Genomic DNA, 26346 nt, shown 5'->3' on the forward strand with positions numbered 1-26346 from the left:
CACTGTTACATGAGAAGGAAAAAACCAAAAACACTCCTTTCAAAATATCTTAATCTTTTAATGGGGTTCTGTTCTAGGCAAGATTACAACACGGACAATTCTTTTCGTGTTTGCCACTGACAAAAACAGCAGTTTTAGAAAAAGAACAAAATAAAATCCATCTGATGAAGGCCATATTCGGTCAATAAATAGAGAATGCCAAGCAGAAACAAAGTACACAAATGTAGTGAGTGACGATATATAGGACAGTGCTCTGTGGTCAAAGGAAAGACATTCAGAGGTCAACCCAAGGGGTTATTTTCTGTATGAATATAGCGCATTGTGAATCTGAAGATGACGGAGATCTGGGGGGTTACAGACTGGAGGCCAGAGACGGCTTGCGTGGCCACCGGAAGAGCAGGCGCCGCTTCTCAGTCCATATCTCGCACTCTGCGGCAGATTTCATTCGTGAACTCGGAACACTTCGCACTGCCCCCCAGGTCTTTGGTCAGAACCTAGGAAGGTCAAAGGAACAGAAGAAAAAAAACCATCATTTACCTGAAACACAGATACACGGAGCGGGGAAGAACAGTGAAGACCGACATAAAAAAAAAAAAAGACCCCGATTTCCGGCACAAACCTGCTTGTCGTTAATGGTGTCGAAGCAGGCCGCCTCGATCTTGCCGGCGTAGCTGTGGAGCCCCATGTGCCGCAGCATCATGACCGCGCTGAGCAGCAGGGCAGTGGGGTTGGCCAGGTCCTTCCCTGCTATATCCGGGGCCGTTCCGTGGACCTGGGTGACCGCAGAACCATTGTGAGAACAATCAGGCCCCGCGGTTCTTAACCGGACAGACCAGCAGGAGCCCTGGGACGAGGGTCAAGCCTGCGGCTGTTCATATGGTTTAATTCTGCCGATGTCTTAATCCAGGGCGACTAATTACCGTTTGTGCAATACGAATTTCAATCAGCTGTAGTCCACGCACTCTAACAAGTAGGGAGATCGCCGTTACGACAGTACAATGCAAGTTTCTAATGAAACACATGGACAGCACGTTTATTGAGCAAAATGGAAAGCAAGTCAATCAGAGCTTAAAACAAGCTCTCGGTATAACAATTTTTTAGAAGAACTTTGCGATTACAAGATATTTTTGTAGAACCCCTAACCCTTTCACTTCAATTTTGCCAGAGGTTGTCATGTCATGTTAAAATTGCTGATTATGTCAAAACCCTTGGTTCTCTGGAGCGTCAGCAAGGTTTGAATATTCTGGTGTATAACACACATTTAATCAAGCATGCACTGTTAAAAACATTATAATTGTACTGGAATCACAAGGAAATTACTGCAGAAGGCAGCAAGCAATACGATGGGAGTCAAAGCATCTTTCAGCATACCGATTCAAATATGGCGACTCCATTGGCTCCAATGTTACCACTAGGAGTCACTCCCAGGCCTCCGATCAACCCAGCACACAAGTCGCTGAAATACAAACAGCATTTCACATTCGCAGCTTTAACAGCTCAAATACAGCACTAGTTACATTAGTAAGAAGACTTTTAATCATATGGTTGTGTATGTATATGTAAAAACCCATTGCAAAAAACAGTGTAAAAAACTATATAACACAACTAATTTTGCTTTGTTGATTTTCATCTTGGTATTAGACCTACAAACTTTGACATGAGTCTTCTCTCACCTGAGGATGTCACCATACAAGTTAGGCATTACGAGTACGTCAAATTGTGTTGGATCTTGTACCATCTAAAAGGAAAGCAAAAGGAATGAAACATTAAAAATCTGAAATTATTTGAAAGCAGAGAAAAAAAAACACATAAAAATCTTACATTCAGGCACACTGTATCCAGGTACATTTCTGTGAACTTGATATCCTTGTAGTTTTCTGCAACTTCTCGACATTTTCTTAGAAACAGTCCATCAGACATACGCCTGCAAAGGGTTAAATTTTTTTTTTCAAACCACAAAAGATCAAGTGTCAAACTGACCCTTAGTACTTTTCACAAAAGCATTCACACAGCATTCTAAATGTTGCTGAAAGATTAAAAATGTTTCCTGTATTTTAGAAAATAAATAATTCAACAGTCTCTCTTTTGGGTTTGGTGCCATTTAACAACCGAGTTAACAATCGACAACACTGCCCAGAGAGTAGAACACACAACCTACAGTTTAATAAGTAAATACTACAGGAATAAGTAAATACTACACACTGCTCAGTTCTCCAGACAGCAATGAATACAATCCCCCTCCATCTCTCACAAGCTTCACGGAAATGACTATAATTGCAGTTCATGGCTTCAGAATTATACGTACATGATGTTGGCTTTGTGTACCGCTGTAACAGTACTTCTTTGGTTATTCCTGGCATACTCAAATGCAAACTCAGCAATACGCCTACTAGCTTTCTCAGTGATGAGTTTAATACTCTGTACCACCCCGTCAACAATCTGCAAAGGAAAAAAGCAGACAGAAACCAATGAAACAGCATACAGGTACAGAACTAATATATTGCTTGATATATTGAACAAACCGTATAGATTAGTAGCTAAATACAGCCGTGTACAAGTTAATTTGTGCTGGTTAATTTGGTGCTTGAGGGAGGAGATCATTTCCACGGTGTACATTTGTGAATAGCTCAGAGTTATTAAAAAATAGCATGACAAAGCTAACAATCAGCACTGCTTTACAAGGACTCAATGGGAAGGGGAACACAAAATGCTACAAACAGGTATTGAGGGGAAATAGTAGGATACAACAGAGAGAATATTGGTACTAAAAGTAAAACAATAAAAAAATGCTAAGCCAGTCACTGAAAAAAAAAAGGTCACCGAGGCAGGAGAGAAGGAAGTAAACTATGTGAACTTCAACCTGGTGGTCAAGGAAGGGTCAATGGAGTATCAGGTGACTTCCTAACATGCAGCAAGGAAACGATGAATGCACAACTGTTTAAGTGTGCGAAACACAAACCGACAAAACAGGAGTGCAATGAGACACTGGGAAATACTGGGAAAAGTTCTAATAGTTTAGTTTTAGATGGGCGGGGGAAAAAATTGGCTTTATGCAATTTTTAGCACCTTACCTACAGTAAACAGGGCTGTAAAACGAGAAGCGCACTCTCTCCAATCCTGCTAGCACTGCACACAAAAGACTTACAAGGATTATATGCGAAAGTGCATGGCAGAGGTGAAGGCTATGTCCCTTCCGTCCTGGGAAGGCTGCTCTACAGGACATTCAAGTAAGGGGTTAACACGTGACAGAAGCGCTGGGGAAAAGTGCCCCGTTCTGCACAAAGATACAGCAGTCAGGAGGACAGCAGGACAACAATAAAAAGCTGCATTACAGTAAGCACGTTTGGGGTTTTGGGGACTCGATTCCTTATAAGGACAAAAATGTGCTTCTGTCAAAAATGACAACCCGCTATGGCAGAAGGAGTTTGCACAGGAGGAGACAGTGTGACCAGGTTTCAGCAATACCACGCAGGGACAAATAATGTTGGCAAAGGATTTAAAAGCAAAAACAAAGCAGCAGGAAGGGAAGTGATGATGCACAGCAAACCAACTATATTACACTGCTATTACTGCTGAAGAGTAACTGCGGTGTTGTAAACCAGTGTTTAGTTCTGTAAGACAATGGGATTCTCTGTGTTACATCTGCCAATAATAGGCAGCATTTAGTTTTTTTTTAAATGTAAGTGCTCATAACGCTGATATACAGAATGTATATACAGCAGCAAATGAAAGGGAAGAACACTTATTCATAGAACCTTATTCTTTTGAGCGATGTAGGAAAAAGGCTTTCTCCACTAGTTAGTAATTGATCACGAGGAACAGAAGCTTTTAAAGAAAGCAAGCAAAATTACAAATTCACTATCACATAAATGCTATATCCTGTAATTCCCCTTTTAGCAAAGTCTGCCCCATGTCTCTCTGTGGAACTGGAAATATTACAATTCTCCATATTCACACTGTACTGCTCTGAACAGGATGCGTACCACGTGCTCAATCCCGCTGTACTCTCCTTCAGTGTTCTCTCGGATTGTGACGAGGTTCACGTCAGTGTAGGGGGTCTTGTAGCCATCAATGGACACACATGGACGCACGTTTGCGTAAAGATCAAATGTCTTCCTAAGCAGCAGATTCATAGAGGGATGGCCAGCAGCAATGGGTGTCTTGAGAGGTCCTATACAACACAGCAAAAAGTGTAAGAGTGAATCATTTCAACTGCATTGTTACACCTCCACAGTAAAATAATTATCCGACGTCTTACCTACTGTGAATCATAAGAAACATAGATAGATAGATACTTTATTGATCCCGTGAGGGAAATTGCAGAAACATCACTTATAGCTAACGAATTTACCAAGTTATCAAGAACACAACCATCTTTTTGAAGCAGATGCACTTACGATTTTATTGAACAGGCATTATTATGCTTCTCATTATGATGATTAACATTAATCAACTGTGAAAGTCACAGGCTAGCAGTGCGTGACCACCAGTAGATTCTTTACAAGATGGTATCTGCAGTCCAGTGTAAAGAGTGCAACACAGATGCCATCCTGGAAGAATCTAATGGTAGTCACACGTGCTACTAGTCTGTGTGGGTTGATCAACCCTGTTGATGAATGATAACCATCACAATAATGTCTGTTCAACAAAATCCAAGTCCAACTCTGCTCCTCTTATGGAGGCTGGACAAGCCTGTTCACTGGTCTCTGAGCCCTAGATCGCACGTCCTCCCAAGCTCTTCCCACAACTGTTCGGTGAGGTTCTAGCCAGGCTTGCAGGCTCATCTGTCACAGTCTCGTCTCACAAGATGGAGGTGGTTGTACGAGCAGCATGGGAACAGCTTTGCCACGTCAGGATGAGCCCGCAGGAAGGGCAGTAAGACAGGGCCCAGGGCTTGATCAATACAGCACTGTGCACTGGGGCTGCAGGGCCGTCAATATAAAACCTTATGCACCCGGCATGTTGCTCACACCACTTCATTCTGTTATGGTGATGAACACTGGAGAGCATGCCACCTGTGTGATCACCTGGCCTGAAAACAATAACTGTTTAACTGCCCCCTCACATCAAAGCTGCTGACGTGCTGGTTGTCGCAACCTGACATTCTGCCATGCAGTGGAAGCGACAGTAAGAGACAATCATGAACAACAAAAATCACGTGATGACATGCTGTTCTTGGCGAGGTCTTGTGACTTGTGGTCTTTCATATCGCGGTATATTATTATTCATAGTCTGCAACTGGCTTTTTAGCAATACCTAGCTGTGAATTCCCGACAGAGTGCAACAGTGTGCCTAGTCCAGCCTCAAAACATACAGTTTCCTTTGTGTATTTTTCCTTTTTGATTTTCACCAGGCTTAGCACTGAATAGGCTAAGTCACATCTTCAGTCGTGCCCATTCGACACTCCCACTAATGAGGTGATTGCGTGCTTATACAACAGCCAAAAATATTCAACTGTCAGTCTTTAATGAACAATTAATGACAATAATGTATAAAAAGATGTAATCAAAGTCCTAAATTCATATTCTTTATTTTTCAAAACATACACACATTGAGTGATAAGTTGCTTCTGATGCTCGGTAAAGAGCAAATTATTTGCGAAAGACTCAAGTACAAGAAGGGCCATACCTTTCAGTCCAATTTTGCTTTTATCCATCGATTCTTTAGCTTCTGGGGGAATCATCCACTTTCCTCCTGGACCTTTAATTGCAGTGACATTTCTCTCTTCCCAGTGAACTGGAGCCTTAAGTCAAACAACAAGATCAGGAAATCTCCCATTACTGGAGGGTACTTCAAGCACAGGATATTTCAAGTGCTATGCATTCTGAAACTTGTTTTTCTATATCAAGAGGCACACTCACTTCGAGGATTGGGAAACGTGCTATATCAGACTACTCATCGGCACAATAACAAACATATCCTAACAGACCAGCACGCACTACAAATACACAAAAAAATTGCATTTCTTGTCAATCCAATGGAAGTATGCTGACCCAGCTGGTTATGTAACAGTACTAGCTTGTCTAGAAAAGGTTTGTTTTCCATTTGTAGTTCATATCTTTACTTTTTAAAGGAATACAAGTTTACTTTCCATGACAAACTAACATTGCTATTCCGGTTTGATTCTGCTTCAATTTAAAGACATCTTCTAGAATATCTGGGCGAAATTCCAGACAGGGGGAAAGAAAGTAACAACTGGGAGTGGCCACACAGACTACTTAGTAAACACTAAGTTTACAAAACACCCAGGTTCCTCCCCACGTCTAGCGGACTCAAGCGCTAACCTGAACGGACACACCTCTCCCTGATTTCCACAGATGAAGGCTGATATTTTGCTGTCAGTCTCCTGTGGAGACCAACCCCGGTAAATAACTTTCATGATTTTCATGTTTCTTTGTCAACATTACCTTGGCCGCTTCGAAAATCTTCATGACGGCACTTGAAATTTCTGGCCCAATGCCATCCCCTGGGATAAGTGTGACAGTTTGTAGCTGAAAACAAACAAAAAAAAATTACAAAGGTATGTAAAGGCTTTTCAAAAGTACTTGAACAACTGCCGGGAATAGTTAAGAACTGAATTCTAACCATAACTTTTGGTAAGGAAAAAGTATTCTGCCCGCCCAATCTCTATCATTATATACTAAGAAGCATTAAAATGCAACAAAAGAGCACTGCAAGCAATGAAAACAAAAAACTGAAAAATCCTATTAATTAAGATTTTTTAAAAAATCAGTTCAGGTGGAAACTAGGTGCACAATTAACCGAGTTGTTTTGCATTAACTTCTTTTTGGGAAAGTGTGGCAATACACCTATATTGAAGTCTAAAAAGCAGAAAAAGGACTGCATTCCATATTCTTCTGCCACTCTTCCAGATCTTGTCAATCTAAAACTCAGTTTAGAGTACGTTCCCCGGCCTCTCTCTTCTGGATGACCTTGCATCAGTCAGATTGGGCTGCTCAGCAAGGCTGGCAGGTCACACAATCCACCTGCTGTCTGTGCATCAAATCAAGACAGACAGCAGCTGGAGACCACTTGCAAGGTCACCTCCTAGCTCTTGTGGGAAAGAGAACGGGCTTCAGCTGAGCATCATTTCCCCAGCCAGTTTATAACATGGTAGAAACAGCCTTCCAGCTCTGATGTACAGTCAGTTTAAAGGCCCTCTGTGGGACAGAAATTAGGGCCGTGTCTAGGGTCTGGCTACCTGAAATCGTGGAACTTCAGATCATGCAAGATGAAGCAATCCAGTGAAGGAAAAATCACATTTATCTGAAAGGGTGGCAAGTTACAAACCCTTACAGCAGCAGAAAACTCTCCCCCACACGATTTCAGACAGTGAATTGGTCTTCTAACCCAGGTGAAAAGTGAAAGGACGCAGTAATGTACAGTATGTGTAAAAGGACACATTGCTCTCTCAGACTGCAAAAAGCAGTGCGATTGGAGCAGGCTACTTACCCCACTGCCATAGCTTCGGACCGGTGCCTGGCTCTGTACAGCACCCACAACACGAGACAACTAGAAACCAACAGAGTGGACAACCAGCTCAATACCTCAGAATCACAAACATGCAAAATAACCAAAAGTGCATGATTGTGACTGTCATTTGTTTAATTTGTTCTGTAATAGAACAGACAGCACATGAATAATTCCTAATGTGACTTGTTAGGTCTTTTTCTGAAAATTGTTTTTTTTTTTAAAGTACCGAACAATAAGGCATCAGATATTTACAGTACACTCCATGCCTTTCAAACGTCAAAGAGTCTTGGGGAAAGGCTGTATCACTGCAAGGTTCCTAAGTGAACGCTTTCATTCTGAAGAATGGTAAAAGTTTACAATGATGACAGTTATGTCAAAAAAGGAAAAAAAAATATATTGAGTACTGAAGTAAAAGAGGAAAAAGTACTGATGAAAAAGAAACAACCACCTTTTGCACATTTGAAATAGCTTCACTGCTATGACTCTTCCAGACTCTTGATTAGCAGTGCAATTCCTTACTGTACACATCCTACTGCATTATCCCTTGCATAATCAAAGCAAAGGCATTAAAAAAATACACATTATTATTTAAGCAAACAGCCAACCACTGGGGTAAATAATTCATTGCAGATCACTGCATTAAAGCTGAAAATATAATCTTGCTAATCTGGCACAGGCTTCGAGCTCTATAAACTTTTTAGAATGATATCAAGAGAATAAATAAGATTAATGTAAAGCAATAAGTGCATTATAAAGTCATTTATCAAGCGTTACATAAAAACACAGGCCAGTGCAGAGAATGGCAAACACACTCTCCCTGGCTCTAGGTAAACTGAGAGCTGTGAAGTAATGAGGGCGACACCTACTGTAGATCAAACCACTGAGGGCTGCGCCTGAAACATGCTCCTTCTGAACCCCACCAAACCCCTCTCTCCGCTCTAGAAAGAGTCTCCTACCGCACGATCAGCCTAGCTCTGAAGGAAAACCTGTGGTGTTTCGGATTTATTATTCTGTTGTCCTTGAGGGTGTCAGTTAAAACCACTAAGGCAAAAAGACGCCATTGCAGTTATCCAAAGGTCCTGCTGGAAACAACCAGGAATCAATCAACATTATTCACACAATTTTTAAGAATTTGTGACTTTCGTGAATATTGTTCACGGTTGGCTCTGTACGTGTTGTATTAATTTAAGTGCATGCCTAAAATACTGTTTGTAAACCCGAAGTCAACATTTATACAATGGAGTCATAATATCTCCTGTGCCCATCTGACATCTGGAGTCGTCTTCATTAGGGTGGTGGTCTAGTGCCGTCGAGTCGGTATCGACTCATGGTGACCCTATGGATGGTTTCCCTGTCACTAGAGTTTTCATGGCAGGATACAGAAGTAGACTGCCAGGCCTTTCTTCCGCGCAGACAGTGCGAGTGTTGTTGCCGTTGTCAGAGGTATGCGACCCGCCCCCATACTGCTGCTGCCCAGTGTGGGTTATTAGAGAACTTCGCACCCGACATGGGACACGAACCCACTACCCTGAGATTATGAGTCTCATGCTCTCCCAACTGAGCTAGTCGGGGCCCTCTTTAGGGGGGACAGATCTATTATACCGCTTTTCTACAATCATTTATTGAAAACGTATTAACATACTGTCAGTTTGGTACCATCAGTACTGCACACTGTAACAAACAGAGGGATCTAAAGAAGGCTCATGCCATCATGAAGTGTGTGGCACTCCCCCTCCCCTGGAATCTGCACTACTCCTGTTTAGAGAAACCTCTGTCTCTCAAACAGGACATTTGTTGGTGACGTTTGCTGTGGTTGTATTACTGTGTTCATGGACAAACATTCTCCCCAGAGGATCATAACATTGGAGCTGAAAACTGAATTTAAAATAAACTATACGGTATTATGGGTGTGTGTGTGCTATGAATCATAAGTGAAAAGGCTCTTTTTACACGCTGAGGGCAATTCTATTTTGCTGCTGTAATTAAAAAGGATTTGTGGCTCATGAATTGCTGCTGTCTTGATCTTGCATTAATATTTGTACAGCCTGGTGAGCATTTCATAACTCTACATTACCCAAAACGCACATGATAGCTTTGCCTAAGTGTTCTGTTTATCTTTTGGCAAACACAGCCAAGAATACCGAAGTACACAGGATTTTTTTCATCGGGGCAGGAGAGTAATCAGAGGATAAGCAATTACATTCTCTGAACCAAAATACATGGGGAATCTCAGGCTTATGAAAGATGCATTTTACCTTATATGGTGGGATCTTTATATTCCTTACCATCTCAGTGTCATGTATTACAGAAAAGTAGTAGCAACGTGAACGAAGACTTATGCGTTATGCGTTGCCTTTAAAACTCAGAACTTCCACTCACCTCCAAGGAATGCCGCATACTTTTACTCTCTAAACAAATAGGCATATCTACGAAAACATCACAATGATGTACCGATGCCTATGTAGTGAATTCGTGAACGAGAAATAGGCAATTTATGACAAACGAATTCAGAGAAATGGGGAAACTGAACAACCTGATCTCCGTTACCTAATCATCTGTCATTGAGCAAGGTTACTCCTTGAATTCTCCTAAATTCTGTAATGGCTGTGGTGAAATGTATAAAATGTGTTTGAAGAAATCTTACTTCTTCTTGTTTCTTGCCAATAAGCCGTAATCTTTCCAGCAGGCTTAAGATCTGCAAAAACGGCAGTAGGATTTTGTTTTATTTAGGAGCCAAGAACAAAAACCCCGCACCTCAGACAAGACTAAGTTTATATTCGGGGATGCTACAATACTCCGCACATGCAGTAAACCTCCACCTCACCCAGGTGACACTTAAAGGTGAAGAAATTATCTAAGATAACCAATACCGACCGAAACCGGAATACTACTAAAAATACGCAGTTTGCATAAACGGAATCCACGCATTCATCATCTTGCAGGCTGGGGAGACAAATATATTTCGGTGCTGATGTGAAGGACACCGCGCATGAAAGGCCTCCGCTGACTGCTTCTGCCGCCTCCGTGCTTTCCGCTCATTAATTTAGGCACAGAGAGGTTTTCTCGGGCTAAAAAAAAGAGGGGCAGAGGCGCTGTCAAGACGGACAGGCTGCCCGTACGGTGCTGCTCGGCTTGCCGGCCGGGCGGTCCTGCTCTTACCGTTGACCTCCACGCGTTTCCAGCCATCCCGTCCGCCTCACTCCGCGATCACGCCTGAGCTACAACACTGCCTGCCCCCGACCAGCTTCCTGCATGAAAAAAAAAACCCTTTTCCGGGTGAACCACGAGTGATTTCACCCCGCCCACACCCGACGGCATCACGGATTGATCTCGTTTGTTAACTCCCCTGGCGGTGCGATCAAAAGGTTCAAAATCCTTGGGTGGGCGTGTTACGCGAGGGGGTGATTTCAGCTTTTCGGCGTCGTCAACCCAAAAACAAAACTCAAGATGAGGACTTCTGTTGTTTTACACTTATACTTAAAGAATACTGTTAATTCTAAATCTTTTGGGACAGAATCGCAGGTCAACTAATGCACCGTAATCTCATGCTACTGTTTTAGTGTGAAAGGTTTCTATACGTTTCTGGTGTCTCTAAATTCATGGGTCAAAGGATCCCACCTTGAACCTCCTCAGCTTTCTGACCAGATTTCCCCCACATCCTAGTGGAATATCACGAAATTCTGCAAATTCATATCCTGTTCAAAAATTGAAAAGATGTAACCTCAACTCCAATTTCGAATTGTTCAAATTACACCCCACTTTAATTATGCACTGTTATAGCTGCTTGGACAAGGTTTAAAGCGTTTAAAAAGAAACCTGAAAAGTACATGTTCTCTCCCTGCAGAAAGAAATAGTGTATTTCAAATACCAATTTCATCTGAAGGTGTTATGCAAGGAAGACAACCACACTTGTGAACCTGCAAAACAAGAGTATGACAGAACACAACAACAATAGTAGTTATTATTAATGATAAGGTGTGTGTGTGGGGGGGGTTAGGTGACCATGATTGGGTAAGACCAGGGGGAATTTGGCCAGGACATGAAGATGAACACCTCTACTTTTTTCAAGAAGTTCTGGTATTTCTAATGATCAAGGAGAGTCAGGACCTCCGTTTAACATCTCATCAGAATGACGGCACCTTTTTTACAACACAGTATTCCCATCACAATGCTGTAGCATTAGGACCCACACAGACCACAGGGTGAGCACCCCCTACTGTTCCCCATTAACACCTCTTCCAGCAGCAACCTTAGCTTCTCCAGGAGTCTCCCATCCAGGTACTGGCCCGGCTCACACCTGCTGGACTTCAGTGAGCTGCCAGCTGTGGTTGCAGGGTTAGGCTGCTTACTCTGCACCCTGCTGCCTGACGGTATAAACTGAAGGCTTTTTATTACTTTGTTTATTCTTCCGGTAACAAATAATGGAAATATAAATGCATAAAATGATGTAATTTATAAACTGCAGACACTTGCACGTGTCCTGTAGAAGAACAGCAAATAACGTTTCCTTTATAGTGGCACAGAAACTACTCGTTGATTTTTCAAGTCCGTTTACATCCATTTTCTAAATCCAATCCGATTTCATTCCATAGCCACCAGATGGCGGAAAGAGATCGTTCTTCTCTAACAAAATAAGATCAGTACCACAGCACAATAATTCAATTAAATTAAAGCTTAATTGTCCCATCGGGGAAATCTGTTATACAGCACACTACCAACAGAACAACACAATGACAGACAACATTTTTCCAACCAAGAAGTCAGTGCAGCAGTGTTACAGCAAGATAATTGAGAAGATAGTTATGATACATGGCTTGAAAGAGATATTGCAGAAATATTGGAAAGTGCATACTCCCTAAATTCCTTTTTAAATTCCTGCTCCTATTTTTCCATAGATGTACACAACCTATGCTATGAATCAAATATTCAATTATTCCAAGGACTTCATTGATTACGAAGATAGGTCAGTTTAATATTATACTGCAAGGATTCTTTAACAGATCTGAAGACTGTGTTAATAATAGTAATTCCTTACACTTATATAGCACTTTCTGGACTCTCCACTCAAAGTGCTTTACAGGTGCTTTACATGGGGACTCCCCTCCACCACCACCAATGTGCAGCCCCACCTGGATGATGCCATAGTGCACCAGTACACTCACCACACACCAGCTCTCAGTGGGGAGGAGAGCATACTGATGAAACCAATCATCATAATAAACCAAGGATTATTAGGAAGCCATGATTGGTAAAGGCCAATGGGCACCAGGGTAGAAACCCCTACTCATTTTAAGAAATGCCCTGGGTCATTTTTAATGGCCACAGAGAGTCAGGACCTCAGTTTTATGTCTCATCTGAAGGAGAGCGCCTTTTTACAGCATAGTGTCCCCATCACTATACTGGGGCATTAGGACCCACACAGACTGCAGGGTGAGCACCCCCTACTGGTCCCACTAACACCTCTTCCAGCAGAAAACTTAGCTTTCCAGGCTCACAGGCTCACACCGGCTGAGCTTCAGTGGGGTGCCAGTTGTGAGTTGCAGGGTGATATAGCTGCTGCACATTTGATGTTTGATATGAGGCAGTATAAAGGTTAGTGTGCGACATTACAGCAGTATCCTGGTCAGATTTAAAAACCCTGGTTCAATTCTGAGATGTTGTACAAGATAACTAGTTATGCACTTGAAAGATCTGCCAGGAAGGCAAAGAGGGCTTATATGAACAAGGTTGATTTACAGTATTATGAAAATACATATAGACTATGGCAAGGGATTCAGGCTATCACAAATTATAAAGGGAACAAGATTAACGGCATTTGCACTGACACGACCCTTCCAGATGACCTCAATAACTTTTATGCACATTTTGATGTTAAGAACCATGACATTGCCATTAAAACTCAGGTTAAACAGGATGAATTTGTCCATCAGGTTCCCAGATGAGAGGTATGTAGAGCACTACAACAGGTAAACCCCTACAAAGTGATCCGAAGGAGTCTCCCTCGGAGTTCTGAAAGCCTGTGCTATTCATTTGACTGATGTCTACACAGATATATTTAATATTTCATTGTCACAGGTTATTGTTCCACGTTGTTTTAAAAGTTCTATTATCACTCCAATCCCTAAAAGATCTAGGGTGACTTGCCCGAACGACTACCGTCCCATAGCCCTTACTTCTGTAGCTATGAAATGCCTGGAGAAACTAGTTTTGAGATTTATCAACAATGTCGCAGGCCAGAGAGCATTAAGAGGAACAGGTTTATGAACAGTTTCTTCCCAAGGACAGTGCGCCTGATTCCCAAGGACATGCTGACCGGAATAACAAATAGGAGACCCATATCTACCCCAGCTCCGTAGGCACAATGTCTTTAATCATGTGCAACTTAGGAGCCATTCTTTCTTATCTGAAGTTTTTGTGTAATAGTGTGTATAGGCTGTGTATAGTCTTTTTATAGTTCGTGTATACAGTGTCCTGCACATAATCTGTGTTTTTATGTTTTCTGACTGAAAGAAACTGTGCAAGACTTCCAATGCACTGTTCGTGCAAATAGCAATAAAGGTGCTTGGACTTGAACATCAATGTCGGCTACAAGAATGAAAAAAAGCAAATCTGCCCAGAAAAGCAGGGAAGATGCAAAGTAAAACATTGTCAAAACTCTCATATTTGTTTCACACATTTTTATTAAGACTGCTTTCACTCCCATTTTTAAAAATACAAAATTTAAACTGCAATTATTGTTTTGTTATTACCAAGAAGTATAAGTCTTTAGAAAATAATACAATTTAGTTGTATTGTGATTTCTATACAATATTTACCTTATAACAGGTTCCAGGTTAACTAATTATATCAATTAAAGGCAATGTTACTACAGTCACAGATGATCAGCATTAATTCGCTTAATCTAAAGCAACGACTTCTGATTTTGTTTCAGTAGTGTGCAGTGGTAGAGACTGACATCCCAGCAGAATACTGAAAGCTATCATACATTTTCAAAATAATTATAAATTTATAGGAATTTAAAGACGCTTCATAAAACCAAGGTTCTAATGTACTGTATATTACATATTTTGGTGTCTTGAAAAGTCTGTTATTTTACTGTCAAAATATTGTTATGCATTTAGAAACCTGTTTGAAGTTTTCAGAGAAAAATTATTTCCTGATTCCCACTACTCCATGTAACCTTCATAGACACAATATAAATATGCAGAGCAACCTCCACCGGACTTCAAAATCTCCAGAAAACGATATAAATTTATAAACAACAGGTTAATTATTTTAATTATCTTTGTTACATAAAAATATGACTTTAAACAAGTTCTAATTAGTAGAAAAGCCCATAAATACTTCCAATTAGTCACAGGCAGAAATAACTACTGCTTATGACAGATTCATGAGGTAGGAAGTTATATTTAAAAGCCTTGCATGAAAAAGACACTTCAGAACAGCAATTAAAACATGCATGTATAAATTAATTCTGTTGCATTTAAGGATTGCTTCTTTTTGGTTATATTTCTTTTCTCTCAAACCTTCACAATGATACAAGTGACATTGTTATGGATGTTGATGTGAGTAATGGTTTTATTTAAAAAACAATTATTTTAAAAAATTGCAGGCACACTTCCTAAGACACTCACGCATATATAAAAAGCACTTGATATGTAACTCACTGTTAAAGCACAAAAACCATAGGGGGAAGAGCAATATAAAACAGTGCAGTGTGCGTGTTCTAAATACACACTTCGTTTTCCAAGAAAAATCAAATTGCATATTACTTTAAAGTGTTGACTACTATGCCATTAACCCCAGCCATTATATTTCTAAATAGAACTCAGGCTTTAGCAACAACGACACTATGACATCATGCTTTTTCACAGGTGAGCAGCTGACCACTGATGTCTGAAGATTTGAATGTCTTCAGATATCCAATCCATTGAATTTCCTTTAAATCTGTTACCAGGACAGATGTGCAGTATACTATACAGAAAAACAAATTAATGCAAGGTATCCTTGCCATACAGCAATCAAAGGATACTCGCACTAAAACTGAGTTTAACAAAAGCATTGTAATAAAGAAGCTTTCTTAACACTATATGCTTTGATCTATAATAACTCCCCACAGAAACTGAAAGCAATTAATTCAGTGAAATTAAATGCTGCTTAATTTGCCATTTCACAGGACATACTGCTTTGGTTGACAGTTAATGCTCAGTGCTCTTTCTGTTTGAGATATCAGATGAGCTGCTCTGTTGCTCAGCAGTCTGCATTCATGTAGGACATCTGTGGAAAGACAACACAGAACAATGTCCTTTATCATCAATCAAAGATTTACAATCTTTATTTCCTATTAGTGATTTACTTTCTTAAAATACCATTAATTTAAAATCTATATCAGATTACAGACAATCTTAACAAAGCAGTTTAATTTTGTCTCCTATGTATTTAATTTCTTGCCTGCTACACCAGTGGTCCAGTCAACTTCTTTATTAAAACCATGGCCAGGGCTAGATTACTAGATAACTTCCACTATAAGTTTTCTGAAACCATATTTGTCTTACTCACCATGTCAAATATCTATTAATCTAATTAACAAGTGAAGAGATAACTTCATTAGAAAAAGCTCACGATACAGACTTCTTCTTTAATACCCTTTTTATTCATAATTAGTTTAATGCTCATTAATCTCAATAGTGGTATATAATTAAACATTTAGTGTTATTCATTTATTTAAAGATCCATTAAGTACAATCCTATAATGCTTAAGATTTTGTTTTGTTTTGCATGCACTTTTGATCTCTAGAATTCAACCGCAGAATCCCTACAATAGCTATAGCAGGACAAAGAAACACTAGGAATTTAACCAGACTTACACATCTGGCAGTTAGCCTTCATTTAACCTTGATCTGGGAGGGAAACACTTACCATTAAATTGTTTATAGGCTTCTTCGATGATTGCATTGTTTGATCGTTTAAGATCCCAATAGCCTTCTTCAACCCAAGGTTTACAATCAAGTACCTCTGGTAACGGACCATTTTTATAAATCCCTGCTATCAATAACATAGAAAAAAACATATTTCACTTTCCATGTAATTTCAGATGTAATAATAAGATGGCTTCAACAACCCTTAATATTCATAGCAATGATGCCTTCATTACCCACATACAGTATATTATTGCCATGATATTATATATTATATATCAAAAACCTGTATTTTCCTTTGTAAATGTGATATATTCTGTATTTCTGCCATGCAATATTTCTCAGAACAACCATTTGCAAATATTGCCATTCTACAACAAGAACTACAGATAATTAATCCATAAAGCCTTCTCAAGGCAAAACAAAATGTGTACAGAGCATTTTATTTGTTATTCATGTTTAAGATGGATTACTATTACTTTACTCTTGTCCTAGAAACACCTTTATTGAAAATGCACTCCCCTTTCAATGTAATAGCATTATTTGACATTACAAACATCACTTTAAAGTAAAGACCTGCTTGATTTTTATTATTGAAATGCAAAAAAACCTTTTAAGGAGTCATCAATGTCTCTGCACAGCTGATATAAATCACTGCCTCGGCCAGCCAATCTTTCACCTGGAAGAGAAGTAAAGTCCCACTGGTATCAAAACTTGTAAAGATTCCTCATAATCTGGGGAGTCTGGGTTATCACACTGCACACACCAATAGAAAAAGCTTAACTGTTAAGTGTCAAGAATGCAAATTGTTCAGGGTGTTTTTTTTTGAATGAATAAAAACAAATCAGTTTGTGCAATGAAAACTTACTGTAGATGGAATTAAGTGATTTGTGTGTTTTTAAATATCCCGGCTTTACTGTACTTTGTAAAAATTTCAAAGACTGCACTATGATGAATTAATAAATGAGTGCCATACGAACTACATACATTACAGTAAGAGGGAGAAGTGGAAAGGTCTCTGGACCTTTTAACCAGAAGGTTGCAGGTTCAAATCCCAGGAGATGTACTGCTATTGTACTCTTGGGTAAGGTACTGTACATTACTCTGATTCCTCCAGTAACGTGCCCAGCTGTATATGTAGAAAATCTAAAACTCTTTGGATAAAAGAGTCAGACAAATAAATGAACACCAGACAATCAGTGTTCACCGCATGTGATGTTTCCTTTGTTGTGGAAAATAAACTTTTTAAATTTAAATGTGTTATTATTTTGATATGTACTAGAAATGACATTTTCCACAGATGAAAACTCACTTACCGTCTAACACTTTGATGTTTGGAAACATTTCTAGGATTATATTTCTATAAGATGTGTTCTTGCAAACTAAAAACAAACACAAACAATACATAATTTCATAATTTTATACATAGAAAATAACATTTTTAATTGTGTTACATTCTAGAAGCATGCAATACTTTATAGTACATTTACTTTACAAAGTTAAAAAATAAAATTAATTTAAAAATATCTTTTGAGGCTATCAAATTATCAAATAAATGTCTCATTTAACACTTTAAAATTTCATTATGTTGTATTATTTTATAAGGAAAATAAAACAAAATTGAACTTGACATTAAATCTTTTCTGAATACAATGCTGAATTTCCATCTAGCCAGATCATTTTCCGTTTCATAAGCTAAGCAAATCTGGGCCTCAACAATATTGGGATGAAAACCCTCTAAGGAAAATCAGGTTGCTCCTGTAAGTAGTTCTGTTGCATCAGCAGGTGATCAGAGACACCTTGTAGTGGTGTAGATGCTGGCTCTTTGGAATCTAATGGAATGAAGTAAAACAAGGTCTTGACTACTTTGCAATAAAGGTTCCATGGCACTTTTCAAAAGAATAAGGATGTTATCCCCAGGGTGCTGCCTGAATTCCACCTTGGACTTGCATAGTCTAGCCTATACAGTATATATTTTCCCCTTAATTCAATTGGTGAAGTAATTTCTCATTTCTCTGCCTGAACTGCTGTGCAGTATGTCTGCTGGTGTAAAATGCTCCCAAATGTCACAAAAGTGTGCATTTAAGTGGGGGATAAAATGAGTTCCTTCCTATTGGTAAAGTGTTTTGTGATCTTGTGTGATGAAAAGCATAATATAGATGTCATAAATTGATTACTGTATCGTTATCTGCAAGCTGTGCTCACCTGGATTGGTGTAGTTACAGGAAACGTCCTTAAGCCGAATGCTCTCCAGTTTTCTTAAAGACTGAAGACACTGGAGATTTTCAAAACTAGATATTTCAATCACAAGCAAAAAACATGTTTTAATGTATACGAAATAACAAAACTATGAGATTTCTTTCAGAGAAAATATTGTGAAAGTATCTTTGAACTGATTCTAAGAATGCCACAGCAGAATATCAACAAGTAAAACTGCATTCCTGTCCTGCAACTGTTAGGACAGAAGATAGTGTACCATTACATTTTCTCAAAATAAACTCTGACAGATAACAATATACTGTATAAAACAGGTGAAATCAAGAGAGAAGCTTAATACACCAACTAGCATAGATAGAATGGAAAGACTGGAAAAATACTATTTTGGTGGTCCTTATGTCTTCTGCACTTCACAGCATGCATTACTACACCAGCACAGATTCAAGTTGGAAAAATCAAATTTACAGCACAGCCTCTTGTTAAGCCTCTGATATTTGACAAAAAACACTTAGGACAGTTAAGTTGATTTAAACCCTTATTCACAGTATAACTACCCTCTTGTATTTCTCCACTATCATAAAAAAGGCTGAAAGCAGGACACAGTGAACTTTAAAACAGGTACACTATCATTGCCTTATTGTTCATATTGCTGCCTTAAATTATTTAATGATATGTATTACTCTTAGAAAATGAATTTTCCTAAGCTGTGCACAAATGTAACACTATCAAGCAAATCTGATCAGGCAGTCTTTTGTAACTGGTAATTTTTAATAAAAAAAAAACATTTTAAGGATAAGCAGTGTGGAAATTTACAACTCCTCTGTGAATCCCTTCTGTGGAGAGAGGGAACTAATTTTAGAGGTGACCCCGTAATACAATTAGAAACTTGATCAAATTAGAAACTGAAAGACAATTAGAATAGTTTGAAGTATTTGCTAAAAATACAGACTTATGCAGCAGCTTACTCTGTGCGAGATATGGTAGGCTATTTGATGCTGAAGCCTTGATTAGATGTGACGATAAACCCAAAAGCAAAAAGATAAATCAAACAAGAACGGGTTTACTATCTGTGATAAATCCATTCCAAACAAAAGGCACTGATCAGTAAACAAGTATTTGAAATGTAATGTGTTTAAATTCTTATATTTGTACAGTATGTGTAAATGTAAACTATACAGATACCTATACTATAAACTATTTTGTTAGTTTCTCATGACTGATGATTAAAACCTATCCACTGTTTACAGAAGGCCTTTGATTAGGAATAATCCTATTCTTCAGTAGTGAAAGCCTTTACACTTGTGTAAAGCTAAGACTATGTATTGTAATGAAATATCATGCCTTTTTGCTGCACTGCAGACAAAGATATAATAGGGAAGCATTTATGGTCCATCTACAAAAAATATACCAGTATTACTGCAGCCTATTCGCGTGTAACACTGAAGAAATACTACCTGCTAATGAGGTTGCCGGCTACATTTAGACTCTGTAGATTGTCACAAAAGCAAATGGGTTCTGTAATTAGAAAAACATTTCATGCAGTTAGTGTCACTTAATTCTTCACAATGTAAATAGTCCTCAAAACTACACCAGAGATGAATACTACATAGTACAGAGTACAGCTTCTGAATGTCTGAATCCAAATCCAAAATCCAACTTTTTTTAGCCTAATACGTATTCCCGGAAAATTGGCTTATTCCACTGAAAATAAACCTGATAAGTAAACATTTCAGCATAAAGCTCAAAAATAGAACCCAAGAAACCAGAAGATATCTAACATATTTGAGTACTTATCCAACATAAGAGATCACAATTTCCTTACCGACGTTTGTGATCCTGTTTGCAGACAAATTAAGCACTATGAGAAGTTTCAGAGAAGCCAGAGGCTTTAAAGATGTGATATAATTTCCCGACAGGTCCAGTCTTTCCAAGTTTATGCATTCTCCTATACAACCCAGATCATATATGCCTGGAAAACATAAAATAAATTAAAATTAAATTCAGCTTATTGTCCTTCTCTGCATAAGTGTATGTCTGAAAACATTTTCTAAAATCTTCTTTAATATGCATATTTATCTTTTGTCACAAAAGTGATGAAAAACTTCTTTTATGGAGGACAAAGTGTACTGGACACACAGGATGGGTTGAAACCTCTTTTTTCATGCAAACATTCATAAAGACAGCAAGCAAAGGTGAAAACAACCTACCCCAAAAATTAGAAGTAAAAGCTTATCACAGCAAAAAAAAAAGCATGCTTGTTGTATTAAGAAATTTCTTACCAAGACATCTGAGCTTCAAGTACAAGACTGATTCCAAATCAAACTCTCCTGTTTTAGATTTCAGCAATGCAGCTGTGATTCTTGCAAATTCAGTCTCTGCAAGACAAGAGAATGAGGGCATGTGCAACTGTGTGAAGTGAAATGTCACAAAGAGAGGTCCACCTATCTATTCTAATATCTGTAACCTAGCTGCACACTACACTTTGTCATGACTCATTGCTGCAGCAGAATCTCTAACACTGATTCTCCCTGAGTCTTTGTCTGTTCTGCTTGGTGGTAGAGTAGAGCTGCTCTATCATTCTATTATTAGAAGGCTTCTCAGAGATAACAAAATGCTATGAAAAAGGCCAGAATGAGAAGGCTGTGTGAGGTTTTTCAAACCAGCATCTAACACAGACAGGGATTTACGCCAAGGACTGACTGCAGCAGCTTCTGACTGTGTGTGAGGTCATCATTAGTGGCTGTTGCCAAGGTATTCTGCCTTAAAGTTGAATTATACACTACCTATACACTGCAGATGAATAAGAAAAGTTTCTCCTACTCTGTTTTGACTGTTCGAGATTGGAAAACTGTTTTTCCATGTGCCACAATGGCATGAAAGATACACTGCAGAATTGGACTTAATGCTTCCTGCAGGTGATTAACAGCAGCTGTCTGAATTATACATTATTTTTTTTCTGATGTTAAAAGTAATTATCATTTCATAAATATTTAACAATAAATCTGAGAGTTCGTATTTCTGTAAAGTCAATCTATTACTGCAAGTAGCAGTAAAAGTAGGAACTGTAAGCCTTGTTTTTCCAATGGGACTCGGAACTAGGAAGGAGTACACTTCAGTGAGATTTATTTTTTAAAATAAACAATTTGGTTAAATTGAAAACTGAGTTACAATTATATTTGAATCTGAGATATTTATCTGTATGTTTTCTTGAAGACTTGTGCATGTCCATTGAAAGCCATGCAAATAAATGTTACAAGTTATAGGCTATGATTCATGTTATCAGGATTTCCTAGTCCAGCACTTTTATCTAAAGCATCTTATATTGTGCAGTATAAGCACCCATTATTCAGATGGGCATTTTACTGGAACACTTTGGATAATGTATGTTCCTCAATAGTACAACAATGTCACACATGGGATTTGAACTTGCTATCTTCCAGAAGTCTAACCACTACTGCCCAATGTTCATTCCTATAAAGCAATAAGCAAGATAATTTACACACGCGTTTATAGAATACGGCTAAGAATAAGATAGCCAAAACGAACCAAAAAATACTATGAAAGTCAAATAATTTACGAACTACTAGGCTACACGGTGCTGCCTGTATCTGTCTGTTTCATTAGTTTATTTAAACTAAGGCCTGCATATCAAATGCTACGTTGGAGCTATCCAGGAAAACTACTGATTTCTGCCAAGCACACAATTGATCTTAGCGAACATTTACTTAATTGTCCTTGTGAAGGGATTACGTCAGTCAGTATAACGTAGAAAACTGGGAGCGCCGAAATTCAAGGGCTTATTTCTCAATGATTATATGTGCGTCATCGCTCGATATACATGACGCTTCTGCACCAGTGTGTCCTCAGGAACAGTCGCCTGGACTCCGTATTCCTTGTGTCCCTGTGTAGCTGAGAAGCTCAGTGCGGTCCGTCCCAGACCTAGACATATTGGCAGCTGTATCAATCCGTTGTGCACACAGCAAAAAAAGCAAGGAGGCACTTCCTCTGAAAAAAAAAACAAACAAACTTACCTTGGTCTTTGTCCTTTTTGAAATCCATCCCTCATGTTGTTAATTTGCCATACAGTATCTGATTTTAAAGCATTTTTTATTTCAAATTTGCGACTATCGCATGTGTGAAGGGATCTCTTCCTTATCGGAAGTTTATCGGATTCTGGTTTAATCATACGATATTCCACAGCAGTGCATTTACAAAAAAAAAAATACACAAAAAAATGCAGCACAAAAGAAAAAAAAAACGTGTCATGAAATGTAGGAGTTTTAAAAAAGATAAATACACCCGGAAGTTAATTTTCTACATTTTTTGTGTACTCTCGTCGGTTACTAGGGTATTGTCAAGGAGACGGTTCAAAGGAGCGCAAACCGTTATCGCGAAAAAGGTTTGCAGCACAACGTTTCGATACACGGCAGTGTGTGTGCAGTATGTCTCAGAAACCAGATCCTTTTCAATGTGAGGTCTGTTCTTTAAGGTGTATGTATTTTTGTCCGGCGTGAGCACGCAGCAAAATCCCAAAGTAAACTCCAGCGTTGGAGGAGGGGGGTAGACTTTCTGTTACTGTAAGTTAACGCAGTGCTGTTATTTGCATCTTTTCCTGGTCACGCTATCAGTTGACTTGGACTCAAACTTTGGGATTGAGGTGGGTTTTTTTTTTAAGTTTGCAGCCTGAGGCGCACGGTGAAATTTAAATTGCACTTCCCCGATTAAACACACGATTCCTATGCACAAGAGCCTCCTTCCATCTTTGCAATGTTCAAGATTCAGCAGAAAAAAAAATAGACAGCTATATAAAAAAAAATCAACAGTATAAAACATACAGAATGCATAGTTGTTATTATGATGTCACGTGGCTTCTAACTTAACATTTATATCCTTGAAACATTACGTAACTTTACTTAATAATGTTCTTCTTATTATTATTCTTCTTATTATTATTGCTATTGTTATCATCAATCTGAAGAAGACGAAAGTCCTGTGTATCTATTAATCTTCCTGATGTATCGCACCTTTTTTGTTTTGGGACAACAACACTTGTTATGGGACAACGTACAGTATTTTATTTTTCTTTGTTCTTTCTTCAGCATCTGCTATCTGCCCTCTCGCCACTTCACCCACCCACTGTAATTTCACCCTTTTTCACACGTCCATGTGGGCAGACATTTTTTCGGGGGTTGGGGGATCTGTGCATCTCACTCGGGAACAATTCTTTGCAGTCGGTCCGCTATGTTAACGAAATGCAGTCCGTTCATGATTTACTAGTGCTATCGGAACATACTGTACTGTATTTGAAGGGAATTCATTACCAGTCACTTGCCTGCCTGTTAAATTGACCACTAAGGTTTCTGTTAATCATTTCAGACTCCTGACGCTCTTTTGAGTGTAACAAGACAAAGTGTAAAGAGTGCACGTCACTGATATATTCTATACATACTGTATATCCAGCCCTCTGCCAAAACAATCTCCAATACTCACAATTCCATTATGGATGGACAATACTCGTACACTGCGTACTTCACTAGAATTGGTCCACACTGAGCAACTATATCAATGGACACCAGAACAACAGAGTGCTCCTGCAATGACCTCACATCCCAAGTAGAAATTTCTTATGTATTCTGCTTCCATTTCATGCTATACAAATAAACTGTGGGCTTTCACTTTACTTCATTGCAGCCTGTTGATGTAACTAGGGTCCGTTCCTTAAAAAGATAAAATATTCATTTGTAATCATAAAGCCGTTTTCTGGCATAGTTTAAAACACAGGTAAATTATTAAGAATGTATTTTACCTTTAATAATTTCATTACAGGTGTGGAATCGTGGTCTGATCTATGATGACCATTACATTACATGCGTTATTTTTTAAGAGTCTTTACTGGACTGAGGAAAACACTCTAAAAACTCATCTTTCAAGTCACGTTTATCCCTTAATACATAAATGAATGCCTTTCAACATTTAAATTGAGAAGGAGTCAAACTGCACCCCCAAAACAAACAAAAAACTGCCCCTATTAACAGAGAAAACGATACAATTATTATAAAATTACAGGTGTAAATTTAGAATTACATGCTTTTAGAACACCTACTGTCTGTAAAAAGGGTAGGTGCTGTAAAAACATGTAATTCTATATTTTAAAACGCAAAATGTAAAAACGTAATAAAACGAAGGGGGTGGCGGGTTATTACGTAAAACTAAAATATTGATGTTGCGTTTTTCTCATTCCCAAGTGGGTTGTCAGTTCCATCACAGCATACAGTATGTTACTTCAGGCGCCGCCTTGTGGCTGTGTGACACTAGTAGTAGCATTAAGTATCAGGGCGGTCTCTCACTGTAAGCGTCGGTGTGGCCGTGGACAGCGGTCAGTGCTGAAACACCGTTTTTAGACTTGGTGGTCGTTCCAGTATTCTTTTGCTACGGATGACAACAACTATATCTCAGCACGTTTCATCTTCGGGGATGGACTTAACGGACTTTTACTGTTACAGTAAAAGCAAAACTGTGTATTGTATTTTGTCGTTTTGACACATCCCGCATTCTGGTCCACCAGGTAGTGGAAATTCAATGCGGGCTTGTAACTGTCTCCAGTCCGACCGACCACGCCGTATATATATGCCCTAAATGCCTAGAATAGAAAGGACGCCTCGAACCTCCAATGTGATGCATCTGTTCAAAAGGAAAATTACTCGGCTAAGATGGGTAATAAGCAAACGATATTTACTGATGAACAGCTTGACGCTTATCAGGTAAGAGCTTGATGAAGTTGGAGTTATCTGGCTCTACAAAATCTTTTTGTTGTTGTTGTTCCTGCTTTGGTTTGATCTGCCATATATATTTGTACACATTAATGATTTCTTTTCTTGTGTCTTGAACTTCAGTATTGGATTGCAAGTTTACCCTAAGGCTCACCACAAACCTTAGGGGAAACCACGCAAAGACGGGTTTATCAGTTTGTACAGATACATTAAATTGACGATAAGTGTTGTCACAGGGGCAGTAGCATTCAGCTCTCTTGGTTTGTACAGCACACTTTGAATCAGTTTTTACTGTGGACTGCGGTTAAGTCAACATAAGCGAGATAAGCCACATAAAAGCGTTCACAACCCAATGTATTCGTTTTACAGTATAGTATAGTATGGCGAGCTGATACATTCATGAAACGTATAACACTAACGTCAAATTTAATGTTTTCCAAGCTTTATATTTAAAAACTGTCATTTAAACGGCTGTAGTTTGAAGTGTTGTAATCATTGATTTTTTCAATAATATGAACACATTCGTACTCTTTAAGGTAGGCTGGGGTCCAACTGACACCAGTATTTATTGGGGTATCTGAGGGTACAATGTAATTTAGAAGAAAACCAGCGCAGCAGAACCTTGGAGGACCGAATAGTGGGCAGATTCAAAGATGAATTTTAGGAATAATTTAGCTAGTTATCTGGCTGTTACCAATCTATCCACGAAACAGATTGCTCACATAATAGATTGTTCTTGTTACATAATACATATAATGGTGTAAATGTATGGACAAAAGCAATTTAAACATTTGATGGAAGATTAAGAAAATTGTAAAATTATTAGAAACTGAACACAAAACAATTTCAATTTGCCTTTTGGTTATTATTTTATTAGCTCATATTTTTTTTTATTAAGAGCTTACGAATAATCGAAATTATTCCTTGCAGAAAGACGATTTAGCATTTGTAAAGAACTCTCTTTGAGC

The 26346-nt window shown here is 38.7% G+C and overlaps 2 protein-coding genes across 2 annotated transcripts; both read right to left on the reverse strand.

Moving 5' to 3' along the window:
• Positions 1–37: 37 nt before the first annotated feature.
• idh3a (isocitrate dehydrogenase (NAD(+)) 3 catalytic subunit alpha) lies at positions 38–10743 on the reverse strand. Its single transcript, XM_088920689.1, has 11 exons — positions 10633–10743; positions 7453–7512; positions 6408–6491; positions 5629–5743; positions 3984–4171; positions 2306–2439; positions 1822–1924; positions 1674–1738; positions 1372–1456; positions 620–772; positions 38–494 (listed from the first exon to the last, which is right to left on the reverse strand). Exons 1-11 carry the CDS (start codon positions 10657–10659, stop codon positions 411–413), a joined length of 1098 nt encoding a protein of 365 aa, XP_088776815.1. The 5' UTR covers positions 10660–10743; the 3' UTR covers positions 38–410.
• A 4292-nt stretch (positions 10744–15035) lies between these two features.
• lrrc61 (leucine rich repeat containing 61) lies at positions 15036–22972 on the reverse strand. The gene is made up of 9 exons (XM_088920690.1): positions 22640–22972; positions 20888–20983; positions 20431–20577; positions 20063–20123; positions 18597–18682; positions 17708–17773; positions 17002–17070; positions 16393–16518; positions 15036–15750 (listed from the first exon to the last, which is right to left on the reverse strand). The coding sequence occupies exons 1-9, from the start codon at positions 22665–22667 to the stop codon at positions 15644–15646; spliced, it is 786 nt and encodes a 261-aa protein (XP_088776816.1). The 5' UTR covers positions 22668–22972; the 3' UTR covers positions 15036–15643.
• Between the last annotated feature and the right edge of the window lie 3374 nt (positions 22973–26346).

This window comes from Atractosteus spatula, chromosome 7 (genome assembly GCF_055471065.1).
Source record: "Atractosteus spatula isolate fAtrSpa1 chromosome 7, fAtrSpa1.hap1, whole genome shotgun sequence".
NCBI lineage: Eukaryota > Metazoa > Chordata > Actinopteri > Semionotiformes > Lepisosteidae > Atractosteus > Atractosteus spatula.